Source organism: Oncorhynchus masou, chromosome 27 (genome assembly GCF_036934945.1).
Source record: "Oncorhynchus masou masou isolate Uvic2021 chromosome 27, UVic_Omas_1.1, whole genome shotgun sequence".
Taxonomy (NCBI): Eukaryota; Metazoa; Chordata; class Actinopteri; order Salmoniformes; family Salmonidae; genus Oncorhynchus; species Oncorhynchus masou.
In genome coordinates, this window is record NC_088238.1 from 11,311,611 (window position 1) to 11,329,110 (window position 17,500).

The following is a 17,500-nucleotide window of genomic DNA, read 5'->3' on the forward strand; positions in this document are numbered from 1 at the left end:
GTGATGATGGTTGATCACAGAATAACCATTCTGGGTTGGTATTCTGGCCGGTTGATGACTACGTGACGATGGTTGATCACAGAAGAACCATTCTGGGTTGGTATTCTGGCCGGTTGATGACTACGTGACGATGGTTGATCACAGAATAACCATTCTGGGTTGGTATTCTGGCCGGTTGATGACTACGTGACGATGGTTGATTAGAGTGAACTCAGACACAGGACATCTGAAATGTATTCTCCAGGACAATGGGGAGAAATCAGTTTCCTCTGGTCTTTTTGACGACTGGAGAAGGGTCAAACAACATGGTCTCATACTGCCATCTAGTGGCAGTCAGGAAAAGCAGGCCATGTGTAGCAATAGAGGTGAATCAATAGTTGTGAATCAATAGACCTGTGAATCATAAGAGTTGATATTCAATAGAGTTGTGAATCAATAGAGTTGTGAATCAATAGAGTTGAGATTCAATAGAGTTGTGAATCAATAGAGTTGTGAATCAATAGAGTTGTGAATCATAAGAGTTGATATTCAATAGAGTTGTGAATCAATAGAGTTGAGATTCAATAGAGTTGTGAATCAATAGAGTTGAGATTCAATAGAGTTGTGAATCAATAGAGTTGAGATTCAATAGAGTTGTGAATCAATAGAGTTGTGAATCAATAGAGTTGTGAATCATAAGAGTTGATATTCAATAGAGTTGTGAATCAATAGAGTTGAGATTCAATAGAGTTGTGATTCAATAGAGTTGTGAATCAATAGAGTTGTGAATCAATAGAGTTGTGAATCAACAGAAAAGATTCACTACGACAGCAAATTCACTGCGTATCCTGAGTGAAACTCAGTTGTCTGTCCAATACAGTTATGCCAAGAGGAGTGATTCTCCTTCAGTCACACTCTTTGTACTTCCTTGAAACTGTCATAAGAGGAACAAGTTGACCAACAAAACCATCCTCCCTTTTAATCATCTCTGACATGCCTTCCTCTGGAGGACTTTGGCCTTGCGTTCCTTCACATCCAGCATGCGCCCCCCCCCACACACACACACACATATATCAGACAAAAGTATGAAAGATAAGAATTGTACTTTTGAATTCAGTAAAGTCAGTGTGGAAGAGGTGAACATATTATTGTTGTCTATCAACAATGACAAGCCACCGGGGGTCTGACAATCTGGATGGAAAATGACTGAGGATACCAGCAGACGAAATTGTCACTCCTATTTGCCACATCTTCAATTTAAGCCTCCTAGAGAGCGTGTGCCCTCAGGCCTGGAGGGAAGCTAAAGACATTCCGCTACCTAAGAATAGTAAAGCCCCCTTTTTTGACTCAAATAGCCAGCCAATCAGCCTGTTACCAACCCTTAGAAAAAGTTCTGGAAAAAATAGTGTTTGACCAGATACAATGTGATTTACAGTAAACAAATTGACAACAGAATGTCAGCATGCTTATAAGGAAGGAGACTCAACAAGCACAGCACTTAAACAAATGACTGATGATTAGCTGAGAGACATTGATGATAAAATGATTGTGGGGGCTGTCTTGTTAGACTTCAGTGCAGCTTTGGACATTATTGATCATAGTCTGCTGCTGGAAAATCGTGTGTGTTATGGCTTTACACCCCCTGCTATGTGGATAAATAGTTAGCTGTCTAACAGAACACAGAGGGTGTTCTTTAATGGAAGCCTTTCAAATATAATACAGTTAGAATCCGGAATTCCCCAGGGTAGCTGTCTAGGCCCATTGCTTTATTAAATTTTACTAACAACATGCCACTGGCTTTAAGTAAAGCCAGAGTGTCTATGTATGCGGATGACTCAACACTATACACGTCAGCTACTACAGCGACTGAAATGACTGCAACACTCAACAAAGAGCTGCAGTTAGTTTCAGAGTGGTTGGCAAGGAATAAGTTAGTCCTAAATATTTCTAAAACTAAAAGCATTGTATTTGGAACAAAACACTCACTCAACCCTAAACCTCAACTAAATATTGTAATAAATAATGTGGAAATTGAGCAAGTTGAGGTGACTAAACTGCTTGCAGTAACCCTGGATTGTAAACTGTCATGGTCAAAACATACTGATGCAGTAGTAGCTAAGATGGGGAGAAGTTGGTCTATAATAAAGCCATACTCTGCCTTCTTAACAACACTATAAGCAAGGCAGGTCCTACAGGCCCTAGTTTCTACCTTCTTAACAACACTATCAACAAGGCAGGTCCTACAGGCCCTAGTTTTGTCGTACCTTGACTACTGTTCAGTCGTGTGGTCAGGTGCCACAAAAAAGGACTTAGGAAAATTGCAATTGGCTCAGAACAGGGCAGCACCATGGCTGGCCCTTGGATGTACACAGAGAGCTAATATTAATAATATGCATGTCAATCTCTCCTGGCTGAAAGCGGAGGAGAGATTGACTTCATCACTACTTTTAATTATGAGAGGTATTGACATGTTGAATGCACCAATTTGTCTGTGTAAACTACTGGCACACAGCTCGGACACCCATACATACCCCACAAGACAAGCCACAAGAGGTCACTTCACAGTCCCCAAGCCCAGAACAGACTATGGGAGGCGCACAGTACTAGATAGAGCCATGACTACATGGAACTCTATTCCACAGTACTACATAGAGCCATGACTACATGGAACTCTATTCCACAGTACTACATAGAGCCATGACTACATGGAACTCTATTCCACAGTACTACATAGAGCCATGACTACATTGAACTCTATTCCACAGTACTACATAGAGCCATGACTACATGGAACTCTATTCCACATCAAGTAACTGAAGCAAGCAGTAAAATTAGATTTAAAAAACAGATTAAAAAACACCTTATGGAACAGCAGGGACTGTGAAGCAACACAAACATTGGCACACACACACACACACACACACACACACACACACACACACACACAACTATACATACACATGGATTTAGTACTGTAGATATGTGGTAGTGGTGGAGTAGGGGCCTGAAGGACCACAGTGTGTTGTGAAATCTGTGAATGTATTGTAATGTATTACAGTTGTATAAACTGCCTTAATTTCGCTGGACCCCAGGAAGAGTAGCTGCTGCTTTGGCTAATGGGGATCCATAATAAATACACACAGCTTCCACCCCGCCCCATACCTTCTTCTGCAGGACGTTGACCTTGCGCTCCTTGACCTCCAGCATGTCCTTGAGGTCGTGTACCTCTCTGCTGAGCGTCCCCTTCTCCTCAGACGTCTCCTGGATCTGGTTCGACTTCTTATTCAGCTGGGAATCTTTCTCTTCCAGACGCAGACGCAGAGCATCCACCTGATACACACACACACGCACACACGCACACACGCACACACACACACACACACAACACACACACGCACACACACACACACACACAACACACACACACACACACACGCACACACGCACACACGCGCACACACACACACACAACACACACAACACACACAACACACGCACACACACACACACACACGCACACACGCGCACACACGCACACACGCACACACGCGCACACACACACACACAACACACACAACACACACAACACACGCACACACACACACACACACACACACGCACACACGCACACACACGCACACACGCACACACGCGCACACACGCACACACGCACACACACGCACACACGCACACACACGCACACACACACACACGCACACACGCACACACGGTGTTAGATTAGAGATGGATCTGGTTAGACAACCTATTCAGCTGGAAATCTTTCTCATCCCAACGAAGAGCATCCACCTGACACACACATATCAGACATCACAAATTAAATCAAAAGGCAAATAAATGTAATACTTACAGTCCAGTCAACTGGAATAAGCATCTCAGAATAGCTGATCTCGGATATCTTATTTGTTATGATTTAACATATCAAACTGATCCTAGACCAGCACTTGTACAGTCGTGGCCAAAAGTTTGACACAAATATAAATTCTCACAAAGTTTGCTGCTTCAGTGTCTTTAGATATTTTTGTCAGATGTTACTATGGAATACTGAAGTATAATTACAAGCATTTCATAAGTGTCAAAGGATTTTATTGACAATTACATGAAGTTGATGCAGAGTCAATATTTGCAGTGTTGACCCTTCTTTTTCAAGGCCTCTGCAATCCGTCCTGGCATGGTGTCAATTAACTTCTAGGCCACATCCTGACTGATGGCAGCCCATTCTTGCATAATCAATACTTGTAGTTTGTCAGAATTTGTGGGTTTTTGTTTGTCCACCCACCTCTTGAGGATTGACCACAAGTTCTCAATGGGATTAAGGTCTGGGGAGTTTCCTGGCCATGGACCCAAAATATTGATGTTTTGTTCCCCGAGCCACTTAGTTATCACTTTTGTGGCAAAGTGCTCCGTCATGCTGGAAAAGGCATTGTTCGTCACCAAACTGTTCCCGGATGGTTGGGAGGAGTTGATCTCGGAGGATGTGTTGGTACCATTCTTTATTCATGGTTGTGTTCTGAGGGAGTATTGTGAGTGAGCCCACTCCCTTGGCTGAGAAGCAACCCCACACATGAATGGTCTCAGGATGCTTTACTATTGGCATGACACAGGACTGATGGTAGCGCTCACCTTGTCTTCTCCAGACAAGCTTTTTTCCAGATGCCCCAAACAATCGGAAAGGGGATTCATCAGAGAAAATGACTTTACTCCAGTCCTCAGCAGTCCAATCCCTGTACCTTTTGCAGAATATCAGTCTGTCCCTGATGTTTTTCCTGGAGAGAAGTGGCTTCTTTGCTGCCCTTCTTGACACCAGGCCATCCTCCAAAAGTCTTCGCCTCACTGTGCGTGCAGATGCACACACCTGCCTGCTGCCATTCCTGAGCAAGCTTTGTACTGGTGGTGCCCTGATCCCACAGCTGAATCAACTTTAGGAGACGGTCTTGGCATTTGCTGGACTTTCTTGGGTGCCCTGAAGCCTTCTTCACAACAATTGAATCGCTCTCCTTGAAGTTCTTGATGATCCAATAAATGGTTGATTTAGGTGCAATCTTACTGGCAGCAATATCCTTGCCTGTGAAGGCCTTTTTATGCAAAGCAATGCTGATGGCATGGTTGACAGAGGAAGAACATTTACATTACATTTAAGTCCTTGCAGGTAATTCCATGGTTTACAATAGACATCTAAGAGGAAGAACAATCCTGAGTCCAAGCACCACCCTCCTTTTGAAGCTTCCAGTCTGTTATTCGAACTCAATCAGCATGACAGAGTGATCTCCAGCCTTGTCCTTGTCAACACTCACACCTGTGTTAACAAGAGAATCACTGACATGATGTCAGCTGGGCCTTTTGTGGCAGGGCTGAAATGCAGTGGAAATGTTTTTGGGGGATTCAGTTCATTTGCATGGCAAAGAGGGACTTTGCAATTAATTGCAATTCATCTGATCACTCTTCATAACATTCTGGAGTATATGCAAATTGTCATCATACAAACTGAGGCATCAGACTGTGAAAATTAATATTTGTGTCATTCTCAAAACTTTTGGCCACGACTGTAGTCCTCCTCTGAGATGCTTAGTAACTACGGGTCCAGTTCAGCTGTACACTATGACACAACAGTATCTCCACAATACCCCTGGTAGAGTTAACACTGAACAACACACCTCTGTCTGAATGACAGTAGAGCCCTGTCAGTAGAGTTAACACTGAACAACACACCTCTGTCTGAATGACAGTAGAGCCCTGTCAGTAGAGTTAACACTGAGAGTTAACACTGAACAACACACCTCTGTCTGAATGATAGTAGAGCCCTGTCAGTAGAGTTAACACTGAACAACACACCTCTGTCTGAATGATAGTAGAGCCCTGTCAGTAGAGTTAACACTGAACAACACACCTCTGAGTTAACACTGAACAACATACCTCTGTCTGAATGACAGTAGAGCTCTGTCAGTAGAGTTAACCCATGTCTGAATGATAGAGTTAAGTGTTAACACTGAACAACACACCTCTGTCTGAATGATAGTAGAGCCCTGTCAGTAGAGTTAACACTGAACAACATACCTCTGTCTGAATGATAGTAGAGCCCTGTCAGTAGAGTTAACACTGAACAACATACCTCTGTCTGAATGATAGTAGAGCCCTGTCAGTAGAGTTAACACTGAACAACATACCTCTGTCTGAATGATAGTAGAGCCCTGTCAGTAGAGTTAACACTGAACAACACACCTCTGTCTGAATGATAGTAGAGCCCTGTCAGTAGAGTTAACACTGAACAACACACCTCTGTCTGAATGATAGTAGAGCCCTGTCAGTAGAGTTAACACTGAACAACATACCTCTGTCTGAATGATAGTAGAGCCCTGTCAGTAGAGTTAACACTGAACAACATACCTCTGTCTGAATGATAGTAGAGCCCTGTCAGTAGAGTTAACACTGAACAACACACCTCTGTCTGAATGATAGTAGAGCCCTGTCAGTAGAGTTAACACTGAACAACACACCTCTGTCTGAATGATAGTAGAGCGCTGTTCCTTAGCGGTCAGTGACTCCTTGAGGACCTCGATGTGCTGTTTGCTGTCTGAGAACTGGTTGGTGAGAGTCTCCAGCTTGGTCCTCATCCCCATCAGCTCTGTCTCCTTCCTGCTGAGCTCCTGCTTTACCTGGTCAATCTGAGCACAGAGATAAAATCAATCAGCCCTCTAGGTTAGTATTGAGTATCGTCATTCATAAATGATCAGCCCTATAGGTTAGTATTGAGTATCGTCATTCATATATGATCAGCCCTATAGGTTAGTATTGAGTATCTTCATTCATACATGATCAGCCCTATCGGTTAGTATTGAGTATCTTCATTCATACATGATCAGCCCTCTAGGTTAGTATTGAGTATCTTCATTCATACATGATCAGCCCTATAGGTTAGTATTGAGTATCTTCATTCATATATGATCAGCCCTATAGGTTAGTATTGAGTATCTTCATTCAAACATGATCAGCCCTATAGGTTAGTATTGAGTATCTTCATTCAAACATGATCAGCCCTCTTCATTCATACATGATCAGCCCTATCGGTTAGTATTGAGTATCTTCATTCATACATGATCAGCCCTCTAGGTTAGTATTGAGTATCGTCATTCATACATGATCAGCCCTATCGGTTAGTATTGATTCGTCATTCATATATGATCAGCCCTATCGGTTAGTATTGAGTATCTTCATTCATACTGTCAGCCCTGATGGGGTTAGTTAAGTATCTTCATTCATACATGATCAGCCCTATAGGTTAGTATTGAGTATCGTCATTCATATATGATCAGCCCTATAGGTTAGTATTGAGTCTGTCTATCATAGGATTTTGTATAATCTATAACTGGGAATTTATTAGGGGGTTAGATAATACCTCCCTACTGTAGCTGATGGGGTTAGTTAATACCTCCCCACTGTAGCTGATGGGGTTAGTTAATACCTCTCCACTGTAGCTGATGGGGTTAGTTAATACCTCTCCACTGTAGCTGATGGGGTTAGTTAATACCTCCCTACTGTAGCTGATGGGGTTAGTTAATACCTCTCCACTGTAGCTGATGGGGTTAGTTAATACCTCTCCACTGTAGCTGATGGGGTTAGTTAATACCTCTCCACTGTAGCTGATGGGGTTAGTTAATACCTCTCCACTGTAGCTGATGGGGTTAGTTAATACCTCTCCACTGTAGCTGATGGGGTTAGTTAATACCTCTCCACTGTAGCTGATGGGGTTAGTTAATACCTCTCCACTGTAGCTGATGGGGTTAGTTAATACCTCTCCACTGTAGCTGGTGGGGTTAGTTAATACCTCTCCACTGTAGCTGATGGGGTTAGTTAATACATCTCCACTGTAGCTGATGGGGTTAGTTAATACCTCTCCACTGTAGCTGATGGGGTTAGTTAATACCTCTCCACTGTAGCTGATGGGGTTAGTTACTGAGGGGATGTTTTTGCAGTGTCAGCAACGAGTGAATAAAACATCAATTATTTAGTGTGGGCGCACCAGAGAATGTGAGAAAGGGAGAGAGAGAGACAGAAAGGGAGAGACAGAAAGAGAGAGAGAGACAGAGAGGGAGAGAGAGAGAGAGAGAGAGAGAGAGAGAGAGAGAGAGAGAGAGAGAGAGAGAGAGAGAGGAGAGAGGAGAGAGAGAGAGAGAGAGAGAGAGAGAGAGAGAGAGAGAGAGAGAGAGAGAGAGAGAGAGAGAGAGAGATAGAGAGAGGGAGAGAGAGAGATAGGGAGGAGAGACAAGGAGAGAGAGATAGGGAGAGAGAGGGAGAGAGAGAGACCTAGAGAGAGATCTAGAGAGAGATCTAGAGAGAGACCTAGAGAGAGAGAGATAGGGAGAGAGAGAGATAGGGAGAGAGAGAGATAGGGAGGAGAGACAGGGAGAGAGAGAGAGAGATAGGGAGAGAGAGGGAGAGAGAGAGACCTAGAGAGAGGGAGATAGGGAGAGAGAGAGACAGAGAGAGAGATAGAGAGAGAGGGGAAGAGGTTAGAATAAACATAACTATATTTATGACACCAGCGTAACCATGGTGAAAATGTGTGCAAAAAACAAGAGAAACAGAACAAGAGAGGGAGAGAGAGGTTAGAACAAGCAGCTTAGTAGTCTAGTGTACATCTACAGTAGCCTGTCCAGCAGTCACCCTAGAGAAGAGGCATGCTAAAAACAACCAAGAGAAAGAGAGAGAAATACTAGAAGCCATAAACATGGTGCTGTGGTTGTTAGTGTTCACAGCTCTACTCCAACCAGCGCTGAGGGAACAAGACAGAGAACGATAGAAAGAAAGGATGGCAACAGAGAGGGAAAGATGAAAGTGTCCCAGAGTGTAGTGTGATGCCAGACCTCTCAGTGCAGCTCTGCCTCCCTGACCTGACGAGAGACCCAGTGAGCGTATCTGACAGGGCAGCCGCCCACACAACCTGCCTTTGTAGTAACACTGTGTCTGGACTGATACCAGTCAAGTGTTTCATCCTGCTGCCATGTTGTTGCCTTCCCAACTCTTTCCACACACACACACACACACACACACTCACACTTTCCAAAAGATGTCACGTCTACGTAGAAACCGTGGATCATGCTGTCCTCTGGTGTTTCTCTGCTAATCAATAGATCACCGCTTCTATTGACGTTTCTGAGAGGCAAGTTTCTCATTTCCCTTCTGGAAAATGTTCTTCCTTTCCTCATACAATTATAGGACAGGTCTAGCAGGCCCATCAGGCCCAGGTCTAGCAGGTCCAGCAGGCCCAGGTCTAGCAGGCCCAGGTCGAGCAGGCCCAGCAGGCCCAGGTCGAGCAGGTCCAGGTCTAGCAGGCCCATCAGGCCCAGGTCTAGCAGGCCCAGGTCTAGCAGGCCCAGCAGGCCCAGGTCTAGCAGGCCCAGGTCGAGCAGGCCCAGCAGGCCCAGGTCGAGCAGGCCCAGGTCTAGCAGGCCCAGCAGGCCCAGGTCTAGCAGGCCCAGGTCTAGCAGGCCCAGCAGGCCCAGGTCTAGCAGGTCCAGCAGGCCCAGGTCTAGCAGGCCCAGGTCTAGCAGGCCCAGCAGGCCCAGGTCTAGCAGGTCCAGCAGGCCCAGGTCTAGCAGGCCCAGGTCTAACAGGCCCAGGTCTAGCAGGCCCAGCAGGCCCAGGTCTAACAGGCCCAGGTCTAGCAGGCCCAGCAGGCCCAGGTCTAACAGGCCCAGGTCTAGCAGGCCCATCAGGCCCAGGTCTAGCAGGCCCATCAGGCCCAGGTCTAGCAGGCCCAGGTCGAGCAGGCCCAGCAGGCCCAGGTCTAACAGGCCCAGGTCTAACAGGCCCAGGTCTAGCAGGCCCAGGTCTAGCAGGCCCATCAGGCCCAGGTCTAGCAGGCTCAGGTCTAGCAGGCCCAGGTCTAGCAGGCCCATCAGGCCCAGGTCTAGCAGGCCCAGCAGGCCCAGGTCTAGCAGGTCCAGCAGGCCCAGGTCTAGCAGGCCCAGGTCTAGCAGGCCCAGCAGGCCCAGGTCTAACAGGCCCAGGTCTAGCAGGCCCAGGTCTAACAGGCCCAGGTCTAGCAGGCCCAGCAGGCCCAGGTCTAGCAGGCCCAGGTCTAGCAGGCCCATCAGGCCCAGGTCTAGCAGGCCCATCAGGCCCAGGTCTAGCAGGCCCAGGTCGAGCAGGCCCAGCAGGCCCAGGTCTAACAGGCCCAGGTCTAACAGGCCCAGGTCTAGCAGGCCCAGGTCTAGCAGGCCCATCAGGCCCAGGTCTAGCAGGCCCATCAGGCCCAGGTCTAGCAGGCCCAGGTCTAGCAGGCCCAGCAGGCCCAGGTCTAACAGGCCCAGGTCTAGCAGGCCCAGGTCTAGCAGGCCTTCCTCATGTCTTGCTCCTTCCGGCACTGATATAACTGAATAAGTAACTGGACTAGAGGCAGTCCAAGCTTTGCAGACAATAATTATCTGGGTTTCTTGAGAATTGATAGATTTTTCTAATAGTGAACATACTAGGGTTTCTCTCACACCACTTATCTGAGTTCCTCTAGCCTCATACTGGGGTTTCTCTCACACCACTTATCTGAGTTCCTCTAGCCTCATACTGGGGTTTCTCTAACACCACTTATCTGAGTTCCTCGAGCCTCATACTGGGGTTTCTCTCACACCACTTATCTGAGTTCCTCGAGCCTCATACTGGGGTTTCTCTCACACCACTTATCTGAGTTCCTCTAGCCTCATACTGAGGTTTATCTAACACCACGTATCTGAGTTCCTCTTGCCTCATACTGGGGTTTCCTCTCACAGCGGTCACATGGGTATTCTCTTTAGCGAGGGTCAGTATGGCAAAGCTGCTGTGTTGTGGAGGTCAGAAATGTTCTACGAGGTTAAAAGGTCAGAGTTGACAGGTTAAAGAGAGAGAGCGAGCGCTGTGTGGTGGAGGTCAGAAAGGTTCTACGAGGTTAAAAGGTCAGAGTTGACAGGTTAAAGAGAGAGAGCGAGCGCTGTGTGGTGAAGTCCTTCCTTACGGCAGACACTTCCTGCTGCAGGTCGGCAGCCTTCTGCTTAAGCTCCTCCCCCTGGACCTCTCTCTGAGACAGCTCCTCCTTCAGCTGCTCTACCTGTCAGGAGAGTCAGTTACCTGGCTGTTACCAGGGCGATAAGCACCATCACCAATCAGGAGCCATGAAGTAAGCAACACAGGGCCAATCAGTAACAAGCTTTTGGACAGCCAATCAACAACCACCTTGCATACAAGATGGTCTTTTCTGTATAACCTTGGAAAAGGTCAGCAATCAATCATTGGTAACAAGAACACAATAGTCGATGAACACATGATTGTCTCTAGTGTACAGGGCAGGATGCTGGTTCCACTAGACAACACAGAGAACTGAAGACCAGATGAACACATGATTGTCTCTAGTGTACAGGGCAGGCTGCTGGTTCCACTAGACAACACAGAGAACTGAAGACCAGATGAACACATGATTGTCTCTAGTGTACAGGGCAGGCTGCTGGTTCCACTAGACAACACAGAGAACTGAAGACCAGATGAACACATGATTGTCTCTAGTGTACAGGGCAGGCTGCTGGTTCCACTAGACAACACAGAGAACTGAAGACCAGATGAACACATGATTGTCTCTAGTGTACAGGGCAGGATGCTGGTTCCACTAGACAACACAGAGAACTGAAGACCAGATGAACACATGATTGTCTCTAGTGTACAGGGCAGGATGCTGGTTCCACTAGACAACACAGAGAACTGAAGACCAGATGAACACATGATTGTCTCTAGTGTACAGGGCAGGCTGCTGGTTCCACTAGACAACACAGAGAACTGAAGACCAGATGAACACATGATTGTCTCTAGTGTACAGGGCAGGATGCTGGTTCCACTAGACAACACAGAGAACTGAAGACCAGATGAACACATGATTGTGTTCTAGTGAAGACCAGATACAGGTCTCTAGTGTACAGGGCAGGATGCTGGTTCCACTAGACAACACAGAGAACTGAAGACCAGATGAACACATGATTGTCTCTAGTGTACACATGGTCTCTAGCAGGGCAGGATGCTGGTTCCACTAGACAACACAGAGAACTGAAGACCAGATGAACACATGATTGTCTCTAGTGTACAGGGCAGGCTGCTGGTTCCACTAGACAACACAGAGAACTGAAGACTCTAGGGGCAGAACACATGATTGTCTCTAGTGTCCAGGCTGCTGACAACACAGAGAACTGCTGGTTCCACTAGACAACACAGAGAACTGAAGACCAGATGAACACATGATTGTCTCTAGTGTACAGGGCAGGCTGCTGGTTCCACTAGACAACACAGAGAACTGAAGACCAGATGAACACATGATTGTCTCTAGTGTACAGGGCAGGATGCTGGTTCCACTAGACACCACAGAGAACTGAAGACAAGATGAACACATGATTGTCTCTAGTGTACAGGGCAGGATGCTGGTTCCACTAGATAACACAGAGAACTGAAGACCAGATGAACACATGATTGTCTCTAGTGTACAGGGCAGGCTGCTGGTTCCACTAGACAACACAGAGAACTGAAGACCAGATGAACACATGATTGTCTCTAGTGTACAGGGCAGGCTGCTGGTTCCACTAGACAACACAGAGAACTGAAGACCAGATGAACACATGATTGTCTCTAGTGTACAGGGCAGGATGCTGGTTCCACTAGACAACACAGAGAACTGAAGACCAGATGAACACATGATTGTCTCTAGTGTACAGGGCAGGCTGCTGGTTCCACTAGACAACACAGAGAACTGAAGACCAGATGAACACATGATTGTCTCTAGTGTACAGGGCAGGATGCTGGTTCCACTAGACAACACAGAGAACTGAAGACAAGATGAACACATGATTGTCTCTAGTGTACAGGGCAGGATGCTGGTTCCACTAGATAACACAGAGAACTGAAGACCAGATGAACACATGATTGTCTCTAGTGTACAGGGCAGGATGCTGGTTCCACTAGACAACACAGAGAACTGAAGACCAGATGAACACATGATTGTCTCTAGTGTACAGGGCAGGCTGCTGGTTCCACTAGACAACACAGAGAACTGAAGACCAGATGAACACATGATTGTCTCTAGTGTACAGGGCAGGCTGCTGGTTCCACTAGACAACACAGAGAACTGAAGACAAGATGAACACATGATTGTCTCTAGTGTACAGGGCAGGATGCTGGTTCCACTAGACAACACACAGAGAACTGAAGACCAGATGAACACATGATTGTCTCTAGTGTACAGGGCAGGCTGCTGGTTCCACTAGACAACACAGAGAACTGAAGACCAGATGAACACATGATTGTCTCTAGTGTACGGGCAGGATGCTGGTTCCACTAGACAACACAGAGAACTGAAGACCAGATGAACACATGATTGTCTCTAGTGTACAGGGCAGGCTGCTGGTTCCACTAGACAACACAGAGAACTGAAGACCAGATGAACACATGATTGTCTCTAGTGTACAGGGCAGGATGCTGGTTCCACTAGACAACACAGAGAACTGAAGACCAGATGAACACATGATTGTCTCTAGTGTACAGGGCAGGCTGCTGGTTCCACTAGACAACACAGAGAACTGAAGACCAGATGAACACATGATTGTCTCTAGTGTACAGGGCAGGATGCTGGTTCCACTAGACAACACAGAGAACTGAAGACCAGATGAACACATGATTGTCTCTAGTGTACAGGGCAGGATGCTGGTTCCACTAGATAACACAGAGAACTGAAGACCAGATGAACACATGATTGTCTCTAGTGTACAGGGCAGGCTGCTGGTTCCACTAGACAACACAGAGAACTGAAGACCAGATGAACACATGATTGTCTCTAGTGTACAGGGCAGGCTGCTGGTTCCACTAGACAACACAGAGAACTGAAGACCAGATGAACACATGATTGTCTCTAGTGTACAGGGCAGGATGCTGGTTCCACTAGACAACACAGAGAACTGAAGACCAGATGAACACATGATTGTCTCTAGTGTACAGGGCAGGCTGCTGGTTCCACTAGACAACACAGAGAACTGAAGACCAGATGAACACATGATTGTCTCTAGTGTACAGGGCAGGATGCTGGTTCCACTAGACAACACAGAGAACTGAAGACAAGATGAACACATGATTGTCTCTAGTGTACAGGGCAGGATGCTGGTTCCACTAGATAACACAGAGAACTGAAGACCAGATGAACACATGATTGTCTCTAGTGTACAGGGCAGGCTGCTGGTTCCACTAGACAACACAGAGAACTGAAGACCAGATGAACACATGATTGTCTCTAGTGTACAGGGCAGGCTGCTGGTTCCACTAGACAACACAGAGAACTGAAGACCAGATGAACACATGATTGTCTCTAGTGTACAGGGCAGGATGCTGGTTCCACTAGACAACACAGAGAACTGAAGACCAGATGAACACATGATTGTCTCTAGTGTACAGGGCAGGATGCTGGTTCCACTAGACAACACAGAGAACTGAAGACCAGATGAACACATGATTGTCTCTAGTGTACACAGGATGCTGTTACTAGACAACACAGAGAACTGAAGACCAGATGAACACATGATTGTCTCTAGTGTACTGGGCAGGCTGCTGGTTCCACTAGACAACACAGAGAACACATGAAGTGTACAGGGCAGATGACACACATGATTGTCTCTAGTGTACAGGGCAGGCTGCTGGTTCCACTAGACAACACAGAGAACTGAAGACCAGATGCATCTGTCACAGAAGCTGAATGATAATCAACATGCTCTTTAGACAGAGTTCTGTACTGAGTCAGCTGTAGTTGGTGGTGATGTGTTGTTACCTTGTTCTTCATGAACTTGGAGTGGGATCTGTACACCTCCATTTGTTTCATCTCCTCCTCTCTCTCCTCAGTGCTCAGAGCCCCGTTAGACTTTAACATCTCAATCTCTTCCTCCAGGTCCCTCAGACCTCGCTCCAGAGACTGGACCTTAGAGTCCTACCACAAGAGAACACACACAGTTAGACACACACACACTTCCTCCAGGTCCCTCACACCTCGCTCCAGAGACTGGACCTTAGAGTCCTACCACAAGAGAACACACACAGTTAGACACACACACACTTCCTCCAGGTCCCTCACACCTCGCTCCAGAGACTGGACCTTAGAGTCCTACCACAAGAGAACACACACAGTTAGACACACACACACACTTCCTCCAGGTCCCTCAGACCTCGCTCCAGAGACTGGACCTCCAGAGACACACACAAGCTTGGACAAACACACACACCTTCATCTTGATGACGGTCTCACTTTGGCATTCTAAATGAAACATGAACTCTCTCTCTCTCTCTCTCTCTCTCTCTCTCTCTCTCTCTCTCTCTCTCTCTCTCTCTCTCTCTCTCTCTCTCTCTCTCTCTCTCTCTCTCTCTCTCTCTCTCTCTCTCTCTCTCTCTCTCTCCATCTCTCACCTTCATCTCGATGACGGTCTGCAGGGCCTTGGTCTTGGCTGATTCAGGGGCTCCTTCATAGCTCCGTCGGTGCAGCTCCTGAGGAGAGACAGGGTACAGCATGGTGGTGGTGGTTAGCACCAGGAGAGAACACAACAGCATGGTGGTGGTGGTTAGCACCAGGAGAGAACACAACAGCATGGTGGTGGTTAGCACCAGGACACAACAGCATGGTGGTGGTGGTTAGCACCAGGAGAGAACACAACAGCATGGTGGTGGTGGTTAGCACCAGGAGAGAACCCAACAGCATGGTGGTGGTGGTTAGCACCAGGAGAGAACACAACAGCATGGTGGTGGTGGTTAGCACCAGGAGAGAACACAACAGCATGGTGGTGGTGGTTAGCACCAGGAGAGAACACAACAGCATGGTGGTGGTGGTTAGCACCAGGAGAGAACACAACAGCATGGTGGTGGTGGTTAGCACCAGGAGAGAACACAACAGCATGGTGGTGGTGGTTAGCACCAGGAGAGAACACAACAGCATGGTGGTGGTGGTTAGCACCAGGAGAGAACACAACAGCATGGTGGTGGTGGTTAGCACCAGGAGAGAACACAACAGCATGGTGGTGGTGGTTAGCACCAGGAGAGAACACAACAGCATGGTGGTGGTGGTTAGCACCAGGAGAGAACACAACAGCATGGTGGTGGTGGTAGCACCAGGAGAGAACACAACAGCATGGTGGTGGTGGTTAGCACCAGGAGAGAACACAACAGCATGGTGGTGGTGGTTAGCACCAGGAGAGAACACAACAGCATGGTGGTGGTGGTTAGCACCAGGAGAGAACACAACAGCATGGTGGTGGTGGTTAGCACCAGGAGAGAACACAACAGCATGGTGGTGGTGGTTAGCACCAGGAGAGAACACAACAGCATGGTGGTGGTGGTTAGCACCAGGAGAGAACACAACAGCATGGTGGTGGTGGTTAGCACCAGGAGAGAACACAACAGCATGGTGGTGGTGGTTAGCACCAGGAGAGAACACAACAGCATGGTGGTGGTGGTTAGCACCAGGAGAGAACACAACAGCATGGTGGTGGTGGTTAGCACCAGGAGAGAACACAACAGCATGGTGGTGGTGGTTAGCACCAGGAGAGAACACAACAGCATGGTGGTGGTGGTTAGCACCAGGAGAGAACACAACAGCATGGTGGTGGTGGTTAGCACCAGGAGAGAACACAACAGCATGGTGGTGGTGGTTAGCACCAGGAGAGAACCCAACAGCATGGTGGTGGTGGTTAGCACCAGGAGAGAACCCAACAGCATGGTGGTGGTGGTTAGCACCAGGAGAGAACACAACAGCATGGTGGTGGTGGTTAGTACCAGGAGAGAACACAACAGCATGGTGGTGGTGGTTAGCACCAGGAGAGAACACAACAGCATGGTGGTGGTGGTTAGCACCAGGAGAGAACACAACAGCATGGTGGTGGTGGTTAGCACCAGGAGAGAACACAACAGCATGGTGGTGGTGGTTAGCACCAGGAGAGACAGGGTACAGCATGGTGGTGGTGGTTAGCACCAGGAGAGACAGGGTACAGCATGGTGGTGGTGGTTAGCACCAGGAGAGACAGGGTACAGCATGGTGGTGGTGGTTAGCACCAGGAGAGACAGGGTACAGCATGGTGGTGGTGGTTAGCACCAGGAGAGACAGGGTACAGCATGGTGGTGGTGGTTAGCACCAGGAGAGACAGGGTACAGCATGGTGGTGGTGGTTAGCACCAGGAGAGACAGGGTACAGCATGGTGGTGGTGGTTAGCACCAGGAGAGACAGGGTACAGCATGGTGGTGGTGGTTAGCACCAGGAGAGAACACAACAGCATGGTGGTGGTGGTTAGCACCAGGAGAGAACACAACAGCATGGTGGTGGTGGTTAGCACCAGGAGAGAACACAACAGCATAGTGACTGTCATCATGACCAGGAGAGGACACAACAGCATGGTGACTGTCATCATGACCAGGAGAGAACACAACAGCATAGTGACTGTCATCATGACCAGGAGAGGACACAGCAGCATGGTGACTG

General features: G+C 47.5%; 1 protein-coding gene across 1 annotated transcript in view; it reads right to left on the bottom strand.

Annotated features, from left to right (window-relative positions):
* The window catches only part of LOC135515605 (ELKS/Rab6-interacting/CAST family member 1-like), a 508,676-nt gene that overhangs the window by 393,044 nt on the left and 98,132 nt on the right, over nucleotides 1–17,500 (bottom strand). The window contains 5 exon segments of the mRNA XM_064939228.1: nucleotides 3,142–3,309; nucleotides 6,492–6,659; nucleotides 10,982–11,074; nucleotides 14,813–14,968; nucleotides 15,442–15,519. Coding sequence (XP_064795300.1) covers nucleotides 3,142–3,309; nucleotides 6,492–6,659; nucleotides 10,982–11,074; nucleotides 14,813–14,968; nucleotides 15,442–15,519 — 663 coding nt within the window.